Genomic DNA, 14,975 nt, shown 5'->3' on the forward strand with positions numbered 1-14,975 from the left:
CCATCAGAAGCTCAGGGAGGGGAGACTTCCAAGAGCAAATCCTGCTTTGTACAAACAGGAGGCAGCATTGCAAAACCTGCCTGCTTGAACAAGCCAGGCAGGAATTGAGAAGAAAAATTAATTAGTTGTCCTCATGAATCCTTAGCCTGATAGCTTCATGAGTAAGCAGAGAGAAGCTTTCCATGAGTTTCTTGAGCATTTCTGTCAAGTGCCCCCACAGAGATACTTGGTCTCACAAGACTGCAGCTTAATCTAGCTCAAGGACTTTCCAAACTCCACAAATCAAAGACCTCTTTTTTTTTTCTTTTTTTTTTTTCTTTCTACAGTTTTTTTTGGTTTTGTTTTTTTTTTTTTGGTCTCTTTTTTAAATCCTTACTTCAGGAACATTTAAGAGCTGGTGGAGTGTTAACGCTGAGCTGTGAAGCATTTCACTGTCAATATGTTTTCAAATTTTCCTGTGGAAAAAAATTAAATTGCACTTAATCCATGTTTTCTGTATAGTTGTTCCTATTATCTTTTTTTTTTTTTTAAATGGGGCTAAACATACCCCTGTACTTACTGGAATAGCCTGAAAAATTCCCAGGATGTTCATCTTGATCAAATAACATGAGGAGAGTTCCTGAATTCCTTCACCTTCATGAATCCATGCTGCATTTTGCTCTTGCTGTAAATGCAGTAAAAAACAAAAACTCCACAAGACTCAGAATGAAACAAGATTTAATTTCTTTAGGAATTCCTCTTTAGGTTCTCAGGTATTGATTTAAATGTAGGAAACCTGGAAATTTCTGGCATTTTGGAGATTTCCATAGGTTAAACACGTGTGTGTGTGTGTGTCTACCCAAACCTACAATAATTTGCTTTTAAGTTGGTTTAAGGAACAGTTTTATGGAGACAGAAACTGTGACCTTACCAGTGTATGAGATTCAGAGACTTCTAGAGGAACAAGGTAAAACCACAGGTAGGAATTGCTGAATAATTACCTTTAGACCAACCTGAGCAAGAACCTTCCCAGGAGAACAAGCTCATTTAATGGTTCCTAAAACTCAATCTTGTGGATGTCAATGGTCATGCTTGATTATTTGCAGCGGTGTTTTATGAAAAAGCAATAAAAATGCATCGGGAGGGTGCAGGGGAGGACAGGGAACAACAAATGGGTTGAGTTTTTTGCCAGGTCCCCTCGGTGTGGCTGTGTTTGTGTGCCCAAACCTGCCGTGCTCTGCTGCCTGAGGAGTGACAGGAGAGGGAGGAATTCTTGGGTTTTTGGAGAGAAAAAGCAATTACACTTCTGCTGGAAGGATTAACCTGTTTTTGCAGGCCCTTCAGAGGCACAGAGCCTGGCTGAGGCCTTTTTTGGGCCTGCCAAAAAACAGAGGCCAGGCAAAAGTAAGGGAATAAAAATCAGTGGTGTTTATTGTAGGGCCTTCAGGTATATTTTGGGTGTTCCTACACCCAAAAAACAGACCATGGGTTTTTCACACTTTTATAACTTTGGTCCATTTGCATATTGGGGGGTTAATCTTCCAATTACAGCTTCAGCTAATGAAGTCATTGACGCCAAGTTTGCTGTCCCCAAACTCACTTTGGTTTAAATCTCTCAGGGCCTGAGACAGTGAGGTGTCCTTGATTGCCAGGCCTGGAGAGGAATTGTTGTGTCTGCCCAAAATGGGACAGCAGCAGCTCACACTGTGTGTGGAATTTAGAGTTCTACACTAAAGAATTGCAGGATTATAAATACATGAAAAATAAGTAAAAATACATGAAAAATAGAAAATGAAAAATGAAAAATACATGAAAAATAGAAAAGCTAAAATCCTAAAATTTTAAAATATAAAACCTAAAAAATTTTGAATATATATATAAAAGCTGAAAATCTAAGCCAACATGGCAAGGGGAGGATTATTCCCACACTCTGGATTATTCCTGCTCTTAATCATTTCTTTCCTGCCTTTTTCTGGTCTCTGAAAAATATCCCCCAGTAGCTACAACCAAATAACCCCAATATCCACTGGGTTATTTAACCAGAGCACCCACCCACGTTCCCAAGAGAGGAATTCTGCTGTTCCCAGGAATTTGAGGAGCTGCTCCTCGGGAGCTTTGGGGTTTTGAGGAGGGTTTTTGAGGTTTGGGCTGTGTTTTGGGGATGAAACATTGGCCTTTGAGCCTGGCCTCTGCAGATAAACGAGTTTCTGAGGTGCCCCCAGGGATAATTTGTCACTTTGGGCACCTGCTACTGAGAAAAGAGCAAGAGGTGCAGAGATGTAATCATCCTTCACCTTCGTGCCCGGGGTGGGAGGGGAGCAGGAACAATCCAGGGATCCTTTCAAGTCTGGCTCTGGGAGCCACCTCCAGCCAGCGCTGCCTGCTGCCAACTTGTTACTGTCAGAAATCCCTGCATTAGGGCTCTGCAGGCCTTTTGAAGTAGATTGGCTAGAAAGGCAGAAATAGATTTTTTTTTTTGGTGTTGTTGTTGTTTTATATAGAGATATTGTTTTAGGAATGCTGTGGGAGAAAGTTGTAAGAGTAAGTAGAAAGTCAGGCTTTGATTTGGTGTTTTTTTTATAGAGAGAGTGGGGTTAGTTTTAGGAGTGTTGTAGAAGAAAGTTGGTCTGGAAGGAGAAAATCTAAATTGGGAAATGGATTTTGTTTTTATATGTATAGGTATATATAATTATTTTGTGGAAGAAAGTTGTTCTTGTAGGAGTAAATAGTGAGTTTGTACAATATTGTCATTCACTCTCGTTGTAGGCAAAGACCATCCAGTTAAGAGTTGGACTTGGTGGTCCTTATGGTTCCCTCAGCTCAGAATTTTCTGGGAGCTACAGTGCATTTATTACCTGTAATTACACCTGGCAGCATTTCTGGTGCATCTAAAACTTATTAAAAAAAATTAAATAAAATAAAAAATTTAAAAATCACTATTCGGCCACAAAGCAAAATGCAGCTACTACAGAAAAGCAAATACATTTTTTGAAAGCTTTAGTAGGAGAGAAGCCTAAAAATTCTTTAATCCTAGAGATTTTGGGGGCTGAAGAGATAAGGCAGCAAAGCTTTGCAGAGCACAGGCTTTATTTATGAAGTGCTGCCATTTCAGCATCGTGGAGGAGCCAGGACATCCGTGGAGCCCAGAGGAGCAGAGAGGAGCTTTGGGTTGCTTTGCTGGCTTCGGGTAACTTCCCTCCTGTGGCCCTGGAGCCAGAGGAGCATGGCAGCTCCTTCTGCACAAACACAGCTTTGGGGAGAGAGCAGCAGGCTTTAACCCTTCCCAGAGCTCAGGAATGAAACCTGCTGCCTTTTGGGCTGGCAGCAGCTTCTTGCAGGACGTGCTGGTGGCCCCAGGGGATGAGGAAGGTGGGTTTGATCCTGGATTTTCCATCAGCACCCTGGTGGCACCACTCCAGCTTCCTCCTGTTGGGCTCAGCTGGTTTGGAGAAATCAGAGGCTGCTCTTGTCTTCTCTGCCCTGAGTGGGATGTTAAAAACATTAAATACCACAAACTACCTGTGCTGGATTTACAATAACGTGCCAATATCTGTCACCTACGTTGGACAGTGTGTCCCCAGCCTAAACCAACAGAAAAATGCCAACACCACAGTGAAACATGGAGGGCATGAAGAAGGAGAAAAAGGACAAGACACACCCAATTTCCTCCATCTTGTCCCCTTTGGACCCCTAATCTAGAATCCTAAAATTTTACTTTTGCACCCGTGCTGCACTTAATTATTACTGATATCAAACACTCAGAGCTGGTAATTCATCCTGTAAGATTGAAAACTCTTTTCCATGGACAGAGATCACAGCCAGTGTCTCTGGGGGCTCTGTCCAGGGGGGTTCTGACCCCTGCCAGGGTCCCAGGGCAGCCAGAGGGAAGCTCTGGGTTCCCACAGATCCCGGTGGTGGAAATGTTCCTTGGAAGCTGTGATTCCTGGCTTTGCACTCAGGGAGGTTGTGGCATTTCTCCTGCAGAAGGATGTGATAAATCTCAGGCATTTAGATATGTTCCAAGCAAATATTTCACTCTCAAGGAATTGTGTGTTGGGTAAGACCCCTGAAGGTGTGGAAAACCTGGGGATTTTCGGTGTTTGTTGTTGCCAGTCAGAATTGACTCCCAAATTTCATGGGCCTGAGAGTGTTTCCAAAACGAAATAAGCAGCTCCAAACTGTAGCTGTTGGATTTTCTTCCTGAGGTTATCCATGCAAACCTGAAAACTGGACAGGAAAAGGATGAAGGTGCCTTATCCGTGTTTATTTGTGGATTTTCTGGACATTATTTATTTCCTGAGGCTCAGTAGCATCTCTGCCACTGCTCTGCTTAGGGAGGGCAAACAGAGCAGGAGAAGTTCCAAATAATCAGTTGCAGGAGGATAACGCTGGGATCTGTAATTCAAGCTCATATTGCAAAGGTTCCAAAGGATTTGGCTTCTGGATGTGCTCTTAGGTGGTTCTTTCCTCCTTTGTTCAGACCTGTGAGGGGAAAAAAAAGATGCAAATCCTGATGTTATTGCTGCCTTCAGAAGAGAGGGATTCGGGAGGGATTGTTCAGTGCGCTCATTCTCAGGTCTTCATTTAGATAATGTGGCTTCCCCTGACTCCAGGGAAGTCAATAAGGTTTATACCGGAGCCCTGGCACTCTATAAATTAAATATTAGGAGCAGTGTTTGAAGTTTAAAGCCCTCCCTCCTCCTGCAGCTCGGATTTTCTGCCGCCGTGTTTTTGTCTTTCTGCCTGAGCACCTTGCTGACAAGTGCTAATAACAAAATGCCAAGAGAGGGTCCAGTCGGAGTTACCACCCATTAAACATTCTGAACTTGTCCTTTTGCTCATAGATTGTGCATAATTAATAATTAAACGGTTTCAGTTGTAATGGGTTGACCTCCTTGAACTGTTCATTATTCACAAGGCAAAGGCATCACTCAAACTTTTTTCCTCTTGCCCTTCCCTCGCTCGGTGTGCTCAGCTGGTCTGGAGAAATCAGAGGCTGCTCTGGTCTTCTGCAGCAGATCCCAGTCATGGAAATGCTGCTTGGATCTTCTCCTGCAGCAGATCCCAGCTGTGGAATTGTTCCTTGGATCTCCTGCAGCAGATCCCAACTGGGAATTGTTCCTTGGATTTTCTGCAGCAGATCCCAACTGTGGAATTGTTCCTTGGATCTTCTGCAGCAGATCCCAGTGATGGAAATATTGTTTGGATCTTCTTCTGCAGCAGATCCCAGCTGTGGAAATGTTGTTTGGATCTTCTCCTGCAGCAGATCCCAACTGTGGAATTGTTCCTTGGATTTGCTGCAGCAGATCCCAGCTGTGGAAATGTTTGGATCTTCTCCTGCAGCAGCAGATCCCAGTGGTGGAAATATTGTTTGGATCTTCTCCTGCAGCAGATCCCATCTGTGGATTAGTCCTTGGATCTTCTCCTGCAGCAGATCCCAGCTGTGGATTAGTCCTTGGATTTTCTACAGCAGATCCCAGCTGTGGAATTGTTGCTTGGATCTTAGGGAAGCAGCCAGTCCTGGGAATAATTTTCATGGATCCTTCGAACCCTTTGTGTCTTCCCTGCCTTTTTGGCATCATCCCCAGTATCTTTATGTCTTTATGACACTGGTCAAAAGCTGTGGCAGTTCCCAAAAAGGAAAGACCCATCTCCCAGTCAGAATTGAAAAGATCTGTTCTTCACTCCTTTAAAATCTTGGATTTCTACTTTCTCTCCCTCTGCAGTGTGGTTTCATTTTGTAGGTGGGGAAATCAGGCAGGTCACCGGGGTGCAGCAGATGTGATCGTGTTCCAGCACTCAGGCTGGGTACAGACAGGTAGCTTTACTTTCTTTCCCTTTATTCCCATCTCTTGTGACCATATTCCAGCACTCAGGCTGGGTACAGACGTGCAGCTTTACTTTCTTTCCCTTTATTCCCATCTCTTGGGAGTGTCAGACAGCATCTGGGAAACCTCAGGATACAAAATAAGCTTTACCTGCACACCCTGGGCTTGAGCAGCCTGGTCTAGAAGGGGTCCTCAAGATTCAACCTTGATTTCCTTGAGCCTCCCAAAAAGCTTTGCATTTTTCAGGCAAAAAGCTGATAAATCTGTGTCCACTGAAATCCTTGGAATGCTGCATCTCCTTTCCACGCTGAGATCCAGAGTGTGTTCATCTCCACCCTTCCACACAAAATCTCCTCCTCAGCTCCTCAGAACAAGCCAGCCCACGTGTGGCCATGGCCAGCAGATCAAATACCTGAATTAAACAGAAAAATATGCCCAAAAATGGGGGGAAAAAATAGGATTTAACCTTTACTTGCATCCAGGTAAAACTTTCTCAGGCAGGATCCCCTCATCCAGTGGCTGTGCTGCAGGACAGGAGCTGCACAGTCCAGGTTTTTATGCTGATGTTGGAACAGCTTCTCCCTTTGCCTGGATGAGCCCAGAGGGTTTGGAATAACCAGAGTGGGATGCTGGTGGCTCCAGAGCAGCTCATCAGCTTCTCCCCCCCTGCCTAATGAGCTTTCTCTCCATTATGGGCCCTTCATCTCTTGTGAATGCAGAAATTATCACCTCCCAAATGAGTGTGAAGTGCTGGATGCCCATCCCGATCCTGCAGCGTGGACTGAGCTGAGCTGGCAGCCCCTGCGAGGGAGGGATGGCTTGGGAAAAGCTCCTCCCTGGCTTTTGGGTTCAAATAAACAGCAGGGATGGATTGCTGGGCACAGCCAGATCCCCAGGGAATGGTGTCCCATGGATTGTGTGTCTGGAGCGTTTCCTACCTGTCCCTTTTGGGTCTGTCCCATGGATTGTGTGCCTGAAAAAGTTCCTACCTGTCCCTTTTGGGTACATTCTGTGCCTGGGGCATTTCCTACCTGTCCCTTTTGGGTCCATTCTGTACCTGGAGTATTTCCTGCCTGTCCCTTTGGGTCCATCCCATGGATTCTGAGCCTGGAATATTTCCTACCTGTCCCTTTTGGGTCCATCTGTGCCTGGAATATTTCCTACCTGTCCCTTTTGGGGTCCATTCCATGGATTCTGTACCCAGAGCATTTCCTGCCTGTCCCTTTTGGGTCCATCTCAGTGGATTTTGTATCTGGAGCATTTCCTACCTGTCCCTGTTGGGTCCATTCTGTCCCTGGAGCATTTCCTGCCTGTCCCTTTTGGGTTCATCCCATGGATTCTGTGCCTGGGGCATTTCCTGCCTGTCCCTTTTGGGTCCATCCCATGGATTTTGTATCTGGAACATTTCGTGCCTGTCCCTTTTGGGTTCATCTCAGTGGATTTTGTATTTGGAGCATTTCCTACCTGTCCCTTTTGGGTCCATCCCAGTGGATTTTATATCTGGAGCATTTCCTGCCTGTCCCTTTTGGGTCCATTCCTTACCCAGAGCATTTCCTACCTGTCCATTTTGGGTCCATTCTGTGCCTGGAGCATTTCCTGCCTGTCCCTTTTGGGTCCACCCCATGGATTCTGTACCCAGAGCATTTCCTACCTGTCCCTTTTGGGTCCATCCCATGGATTCTGTGCCTGGGGCATTTCCTGCCTGTCTCTTTGGGGTCCATCCCATGGATTCTGTGCCTGGAATATTTCCTACCTGTCCCTTTTAGGTTCATCTCAGTGGATTCTGTGCCTGGAATGTTTCCTACCTGTCCCTTTTGGGTCCATTCTGTCCCTGCAGCATTTCTTTCCTGTCCCTTTTGGGTCCATTCTGTGACTGGAGCATTTCCTGCCTGTCCCTTTTGGGTCCATCCCAGTGGATTTTCTATCTGGAGCATTTCCTGCCTGTCCCTTTTGGGTCCATTCTGTCCCTGCAGCATTTCTTTCCTGTCCCTTTTGGGTCCATCCCATGGATTCTGTGCCTGGAATATTTCTTTCCTGTCCCTTTTGGGTCCATCCCAGAGGCTTCAGGGAGAAACCCAGGAAGGCTCTGCCGGGCAGGAGGAGAGGATGGAAAAGGCAAATCCAAGGCTGGTGTTTCCCTCTGTGTTTTCACTGTTAATACAGAGAATTTTCATGGGCAGTGCTTTGATGTGGAGAAGTTGAATTGTGCTGCTGCTTTCCTTGTGTTCCCTGCACTCTCCAGCAGAAAGCTTGCCTGGATTGCTGTCCTTTCTAAGTTTGGAAACAATAACCTCTCCCTCACCCGGCCGAGTTCAAAGAGAATTTGGCCAGGTTCTATCAAACACTCCTTGTATTTAATAGAAGTCTTTGAAAATTGTCGAGCAATTTTGGCTTCTCCTTTTACTCCTCAGCTACTTTTGATTTAATTGTGTTTTCCAGCAGTTTCCAATTGTTCGGATTGGAAACAAAGCCTTAATAAGAGTTCTAGTTAATTTTCTCTCTTGTAATTACCGATCTCATTTTTCTGATAATTGGCCACAGCAATTATATGTATATTTACTAATCACACAGGAGGCTCTGCAGTCGTGTCTATCTGCCACCATTGATAATGGCACACACATTGCAGAGGTGCTTTTATCATCTTCTTTTTTCCACTACATCAAAGCTATTTCCCCGTTCCCCATAATGAATACATGCATGCATTTGACACAGTTGTGTGCTAGAGAAATTGTTTGGCTCCCACCAAATGCTGCACGCTCCGAGTTTCTTGCCTGCAGCGCTGGAAGGTTGTATGTAATGATATATTGCTCATCCAAATGGCCAAAGCACTCCAAAGCACAGTGAGATTAAAATAAGTCATTCCTTTGTTAATTTAAATAGGTGCATGTATCATACTTTGCAGGGTACTTTGTGGAGGGATGTCAGGGAGGAAAAAAGACGCCGAAAGGTATTTTTAATAGCAAATGAGAATAGATGAGAATGGAGTCATTTGCAGCTGCGTGTTTTATGTGGCTCTCTTGTTCCAAGTGTAGGTCTAATGAGATGACACTGTTAAAGTACTCTGCAGTGTAATTTCATTACATCCTGAGCTGTTACACTATAAACACAGTGGAGCTCTCCGTCATTCCTGGAAAAACTCCGAAATTCGTAAAGCCCTTCTTTGCAAATGGTGATGTTGTTTGTTCCCCGTTCCTCATCTTTCTTTTTTTCACCCCTTCTGCTCTTTTCCCTTTTTTATTTCCATAAATACTGGCTGGTTGTTTTCTACCACTACTGGCCTGGTAAATCCTGCTCTCTCTTTTTTTTTTCCTTTTTTTTTTTTGGATTTTAAAAATTCTTTTTGCCTTTTAAATCGTGAACAGGCAGCATATGAGGACAGCCTGGAAAATGAATAAGTGTAAATAAACATGAGTGTAAATAAATAGCGAATGCAGTGAAAGAAACAAAGGTCAACACAAGAATAATTTCACAGCTCTTTGTTAATTACAAGACCATTTGTGTGTTACTTAAATAATCATTAATTTCTCATTTACACTTTCCCTACCTTCCTTTTTACCCTGTGGCTATCATTGTCCTTTTTTCACCTCCCCTCAGTGTCTTTCCACATGTTTTTACCCATTGTGTAATACTCATTAGTTGAAATTCAGTGTTTTATAACACATCCTCCAAAGAATTTGTACCTTTCCGTCGTGTGAAAAGAAGGCTTTTGGGGTTATTATTCCTGCAGGGGGTGGGGGTTTTTTTTTTTATTTTTTATTTTTTAGTGTGTGCGTTTTGCTGTTATTTTGCTTTGTACCTACAAAAAAAAAAAAAAAAAAAAGAAAGAAAAAAATGAAATAAAAGCTGTTGCCTGCTCCTGACTGCTCCTTGTGTTTCTGCAATGCCAGGAATCGCCGGTGCTTCCAGCCGGGGAGTTCTCGGAGCCATTTGTGCACTTCATCACTCAATGGTGAGCTGGGTTTGCAGAGTGGAAATGATCCGTGCCATTAACTCCCGGCTCCCCGAGCCCTTCTGCCTCCGCATCCTTCCCGGGCAGGGGCTCGGGGCTCGGGCAGATGGGGCAGCAAAGCTCAGCAAACTCTTTCCATGATGTAAACCTTATTTACACAAAGGGTCGTAAAACTACTTGCAAGGGTTGGGCTTTTTTTTAAATTTTTATCTTTTTTTTTTTATTTTTTTTTAATAAACCTCGCCCTGAATGCGGGCGATGAGACTCTGAGAATGGATCTGCAAAATTCATCTGTGTAATGTCGTTATTATTTAGGTTTTTTTCTTTCAAATATTTCGTATAAAATTGCCTCGATGTTTAGGAAGGCAGGCGGCCTTGATGAATTCATTGGCTTCCCAGTAAGTAATTTTTACTTTACAGTAAGTAATTCATCTGCAAAATTCATGTGTGTAAAATCATTATTTAGGGTTGTTTTTTTTTTAAATATTTTTTCTAAAATTGCCTCGATGTTTAGGAGGCAAGCGGCCTTGATGAATTCATTGGCTTCTCAGTAAGTAATTTTTACTGAGAGCTGTGGTTTAAAACACACCACTGGGTATATTTGCTGTCCTTAAAGTGGAATAGTTCATTGGAAACCTTTTAAATTAAAGGAGAATTGGGGAGAAGAGGAGGTTGTAGAATAAAGAAAACGGTTCTTGAGTGAGTAGAGGATACAAATCCTGCAGGTAAGAGATCCTAAAGAAGCAAAGCAAAAGGAAAAATCTCTTTTTAACTGCCCAACACCCCTCAAAATCCAAAAATAATTTTAAAAGGGAAGGAATTTATGCACAGCAGAAGAAATAAGCTTGAATTTTGTAAAAATAGGAATTGTCAGAGGGAGAACCATCCCCTCTTGCAGGGCTGGGTGAAATCAGAGGGAGCCACCAGGGTGGGAGCAGGAATCCAGGGATGTGTCTTTATCCAGGATTTTCCTGCTCCAGGGATGTGTCCTTGTCCTCCCCCAAGCCCACACGGGTTGGGTTTGGCACATTTTGGGGTTTTCTGCCACACGCCAGGGCCGCTGCAGCCAAAGTGACCCCATAAAACTGAATTTTGAGCAGCTCATACAGCAGAAAGTATCTGTGAGGCCTGCCAGGGCCTGTAACGAATACAGCCACAAAAAGCAGGCTGATGAGCAGTTAATTAAAGTAACTAAATAATTAAAGTTTGTGTAACAGAGGCCTCGGTTTTCAGTGGTTTCAGCTTACAACGAGCGAGGGTATTTGGAGGATCCTGCAGCACAAGCCGGGCTGTGGAGCTGCATCTCCTTTTATCCTCCCCAAAATATCAATGACAGGCTGGGCTCAAAAATGCAGGGTGAGGTAGAGGGGGGGATAACCTGGGCTAAAATGCCCCCAGATGTCAGGCTGCAGCAGAGTGCTGGTGGCTAATAGCCTGCCTCTCCCTGGGGATGGGCTACTTTGGGCTGTCACATTAGAGCTGCTGCCTCTGTCAGCTCCTGCCACTGGAATATCTGAGGGGCTCCCAGTTATTTGTAGGGGAAGGTAAATATCTTAATATCTCCAATATTGTGTCCTTAATATCTCCAATTTACAGCCCAGCTCGTTTGGTGTTTTATACCCAGCTGTGCTTTGACAGTGGGGGGAATTACTGCTTTTTTTTTAAAAAAAAAATTTAAAAAAGCAAATAAGGAGCAACTATATCTTATTTAAAGCAATCCTGAGAGATGTCAAGTGAGCAGCATCCCAGACTTTGTGCCAGGCCCTCCATAAAGCCTGGCTGCTGGGATAAAATCCAATTATTCCACAGGCAGCTCCTGGTGGTCACCTCTGGGCCACGATATTGTGCTCCCTGGCGCAGCTAAGCACGGCCTCCAGAGCTAATTGCACCTGTTGCAGGAAAAAGCAGCACTGTTTGCATGAGAAACATGATCCTACAAGCAGGTTAATGCTGTGTAATGAACTATCACCCTGCAGGGGAATGGAAATAAATGGGGGAAAGTGAAGGTAGGAACCCCAGGGTATTGCGTGCTCGGCGCTGGAGTTGGATTTCCACCTGTTTGGATGAGGTTTGGTGTGGAGCTGGGTCATAATTCCCATAAAAAATGGGAATCTGCTCTTTGTACCTGCTGGTTTTCAGGGGTTTCTGTGTTTTACACACTTTTCGTGGTGTGTAAATACAGAAATCCACACAAATGGGTTGAAAAATGCATCATCAAATGTACAAATAAATAATCCCCACCTTTCATGGTGTGTAAATACAGAAATCCACACAAATGGGTTGAAAAATGCATAATCAAATGTACAAATAAATAATCCCCACCTTTCATGGTGTGTAAATACAGAATTCCACACAAACAAGCAGTGTGGAGCCCTACATGCCATAAGGGAAGGCTGGAAGGGAGGAAAATCCCATTAATATTTGGGGACTTTTAGGAACCCTGTGTCCCATACACTGAAATTCTTCACTCTGTGATAAAAAGAATAAAATAAAATTTAAATAATGGGAATCAGCTCTCTGTACCTGCTGGTTTTTGGGGATCTCTGTATTTACACACTTTTCATGGTTACAAATAGTGTGGAGCCCTACATCCCATAAGGAAAGGCTAGGAGGGCGGAAAAACCCAAAATTAATATTTTGGTTACTGTTATGAACCCTGTCTCCCATCAGCACCTGATAAATTTAAGAAATACAGTGAAATTCTTCACTCTGTGATAAAAGAGTTCAATAAATAAATAAAATACAGTTCAATCTTTCAACATTTCAAATGAAACAATTCAGTATTTCAGCGTTTCAAATGAAACAATTCAGTATTTCAACATTTCAAATGAAACAATTCAGTATTTCAACGTTCAACTCAACAAGCAGTTGTTTTGATACAAACATTTTGTTTTATGACACAGCATGAAGAAGCAGCCAAAGGAAAGGCCAGCACCTGAAGATTTAATGGTGAGTGAAACCTCAGTTTGGATTTTTCACTGAATATTTTTTGGTCATTTCCACAGAAATGTATCTCTTTTTTCCCTGCATTTTTCAGTGTTATTTCTCTCTAAACTCTTCCTGCTTGTGCAGCAATTCCATATTTGCACCCAAACTAAAGGTGGGATTTTGGTTCTGGTTTTGTCGTTACCTTCACTTGTGATTTGGGGAGTTAATTCAGAACTTGCACAGCCACTATTGAGTCTCAATCAAAACCATTTTGATGCTTGATACACATTTTCTTCCAGTTTGCCAGCCTGAACCTTCCCCAAAATGAAGATTAAAACCAAGAGAGTGGGGTTAAAATATGTATTTGAATGAAATGCAAGAGCCACCGTGTTCACTGGTGCTCATGTAAAATGAAAATGTAAATGTAAAATGAAATCAGATTGGCTGCAGGAGAATGAGAATATTTGGTGAGGTGTGTCCATGGAAGGGCTCTCAGCTTGGAATGTGAGCTCAGAGCCCACTGCTTGTGCTGGAAATTGTCATTCTTCAATTATTAATTATTGCTATTTACAGCAATTTATGTAGATTCCCAACCCCTCTGAATCATGTCAGACACCTTTAATTTTTAAATGTTTAAAAATTTAAACTTTCCTTTATATTCTGCTTGCTGTAGCTCGAAAGCTTCTCTAAAATCATCATGATTCATTTGAAATGAAATGTACATTTCAATATACATATTTATTTGAAATAAATATACACCTGTGCATGAAATACACAGAGGTAGTTGGAACACAGGAATAATTGTAAGGGATTTTAACAGCATCAAGGCACTGGTGCATCCCCTCACTTCTTGCTTCCAATAAAGAGAATATTCTCGTTGCTTCTGTGAGAAAAAATAAGTTTTTCTACTGTAGCTTTTCTCTAGTTAAAGGCTGATCCCTGAAGATGCCCAGGGGCAGATGTCTCACAATCCAGACCAGTTTCTTTCCTGGTTAAACAAGTTTTTAACTCTGAATCTCATTTGAGGGATCTCAACTCCACCAAACCTGCACTTGGAGCTGGGCACCCGCTTAAATACCTGGCTGGAACAAAACCTTACATTTACAGAGCCCTCCACTTTGGGTTTTCTCACAGCAAAGGCTGATTTTTGTCTTTTTGATGAACTTTTGATGGCAATTCTGGCAGTTAGTCACACGTGAGAAAACTTGGAGGGGGTTCTGCAGCCAAATTTACCTCATGCACTGTTGGAATCTGTGCTATTGATGATTCTGAGGTTGTAAAAGTCTCTGTCTGTCAGCCCCACTGCCAAAGCAGAAGCCATAATTGGTCTGTGCTGGTTTCAAGGTTGTTTATTCTGTTTATCTCTAACATGTTCTGCTGCCCTGCCGCAGCTCTGTCCTGCAGGGCAGCGTGTGGGGCTCTGCCCCCAGTGGGATGGTACAAACATTAAATACCACAAACTACCTGTGCTGGATTTACAATAACGTGCCAATATCTGTCACCTACGTTGGACAGTGTGTCCCCAGCCTGAACCAACAGAAAAATGCCAACACCACAGTGAAACATGAAGAAGAAAGAGGAAGGACAGGGCAGGCCCAGATCCCTCCATCTTAAAACCTCTGGCCCTCATGTACAAAACTAAAACCCCCCTGTACAGTGCTAAAAAATTCTTCCCTTTACTTTATGACTACTTCTACTATAATATCTAAACTTTTGTGACTCCTTGTTCTTCCTGCAAGGTTGGTAAATCGTTCCATGGCTCAAACCCAAAATCCCAGCTGTTTCCAGCTGCCTGTCAGGGTCTCAAAAGCTGGAACCTCCAAAAATGTCTGAGGGACATTTGGAGTTCCGACAGTGCACCGCTCTGCCAGGGCTGGATGTAAAAACAACGGAATAATGGGGTTCATAAAAGCTCTGCCTGCTTGGAAATGCACATTCTGGTGCTGCCATTTATAAATAAAAGATCTGCAGCCCCCCAGAAGCGTGGGAGGCACGGGGATGCTGCTGAGCAATACCCCACCCCGGGGTGCAGAGCCAAAGGGTGAGTTTCTGCAGGAGCAGGGGATGCACGGATTGATCTTCCCAACAATCCCCCTGCAGCCTGCCTAAAGGAGCTGCTCGGTGAAATTATTTGGGAATTCCGGCGCCTCCAGGGGGAAAAAAAATATAAATAAAAAAAGAAGCATTTCTATTTTTTAAACAATTTAATGCGTGGGTTTTTTCACCTCGTTTTTAGTCAGTTAGAAATGAGCTGGCAAGAAGGAGTAGGAAAACAGGAGTTGCTTACTCCT

General features: G+C 43.4%; 1 protein-coding gene across 3 annotated transcripts in view; it reads left to right on the forward strand.

Annotated features, from left to right (window-relative positions):
* The window catches only part of MAP2K5 (mitogen-activated protein kinase kinase 5), a 127,115-nt gene that overhangs the window by 96,139 nt on the left and 16,001 nt on the right, over positions 1 to 14,975 (forward strand). For 2 of the 3 annotated variants that reach the window (XM_030280994.4, XM_030280995.4), the window contains exons 20-21: positions 9,695 to 9,756; positions 12,660 to 12,705. In XM_030280994.4, coding sequence (XP_030136854.4) covers positions 9,695 to 9,756; positions 12,660 to 12,705 — 108 coding nt within the window. Of the gene's footprint in view, positions 1 to 6,526; positions 6,768 to 9,694; positions 9,757 to 12,659; positions 12,706 to 14,975 lie in introns of those variants that run through there. The other variant, XM_072934089.1, reaches the window with a different exon arrangement.

This window comes from Taeniopygia guttata, chromosome 10 (assembly GCF_048771995.1).
Source record: "Taeniopygia guttata chromosome 10, bTaeGut7.mat, whole genome shotgun sequence".
NCBI classification, from domain to species: Eukaryota; Metazoa; Chordata; class Aves; order Passeriformes; family Estrildidae; genus Taeniopygia; species Taeniopygia guttata.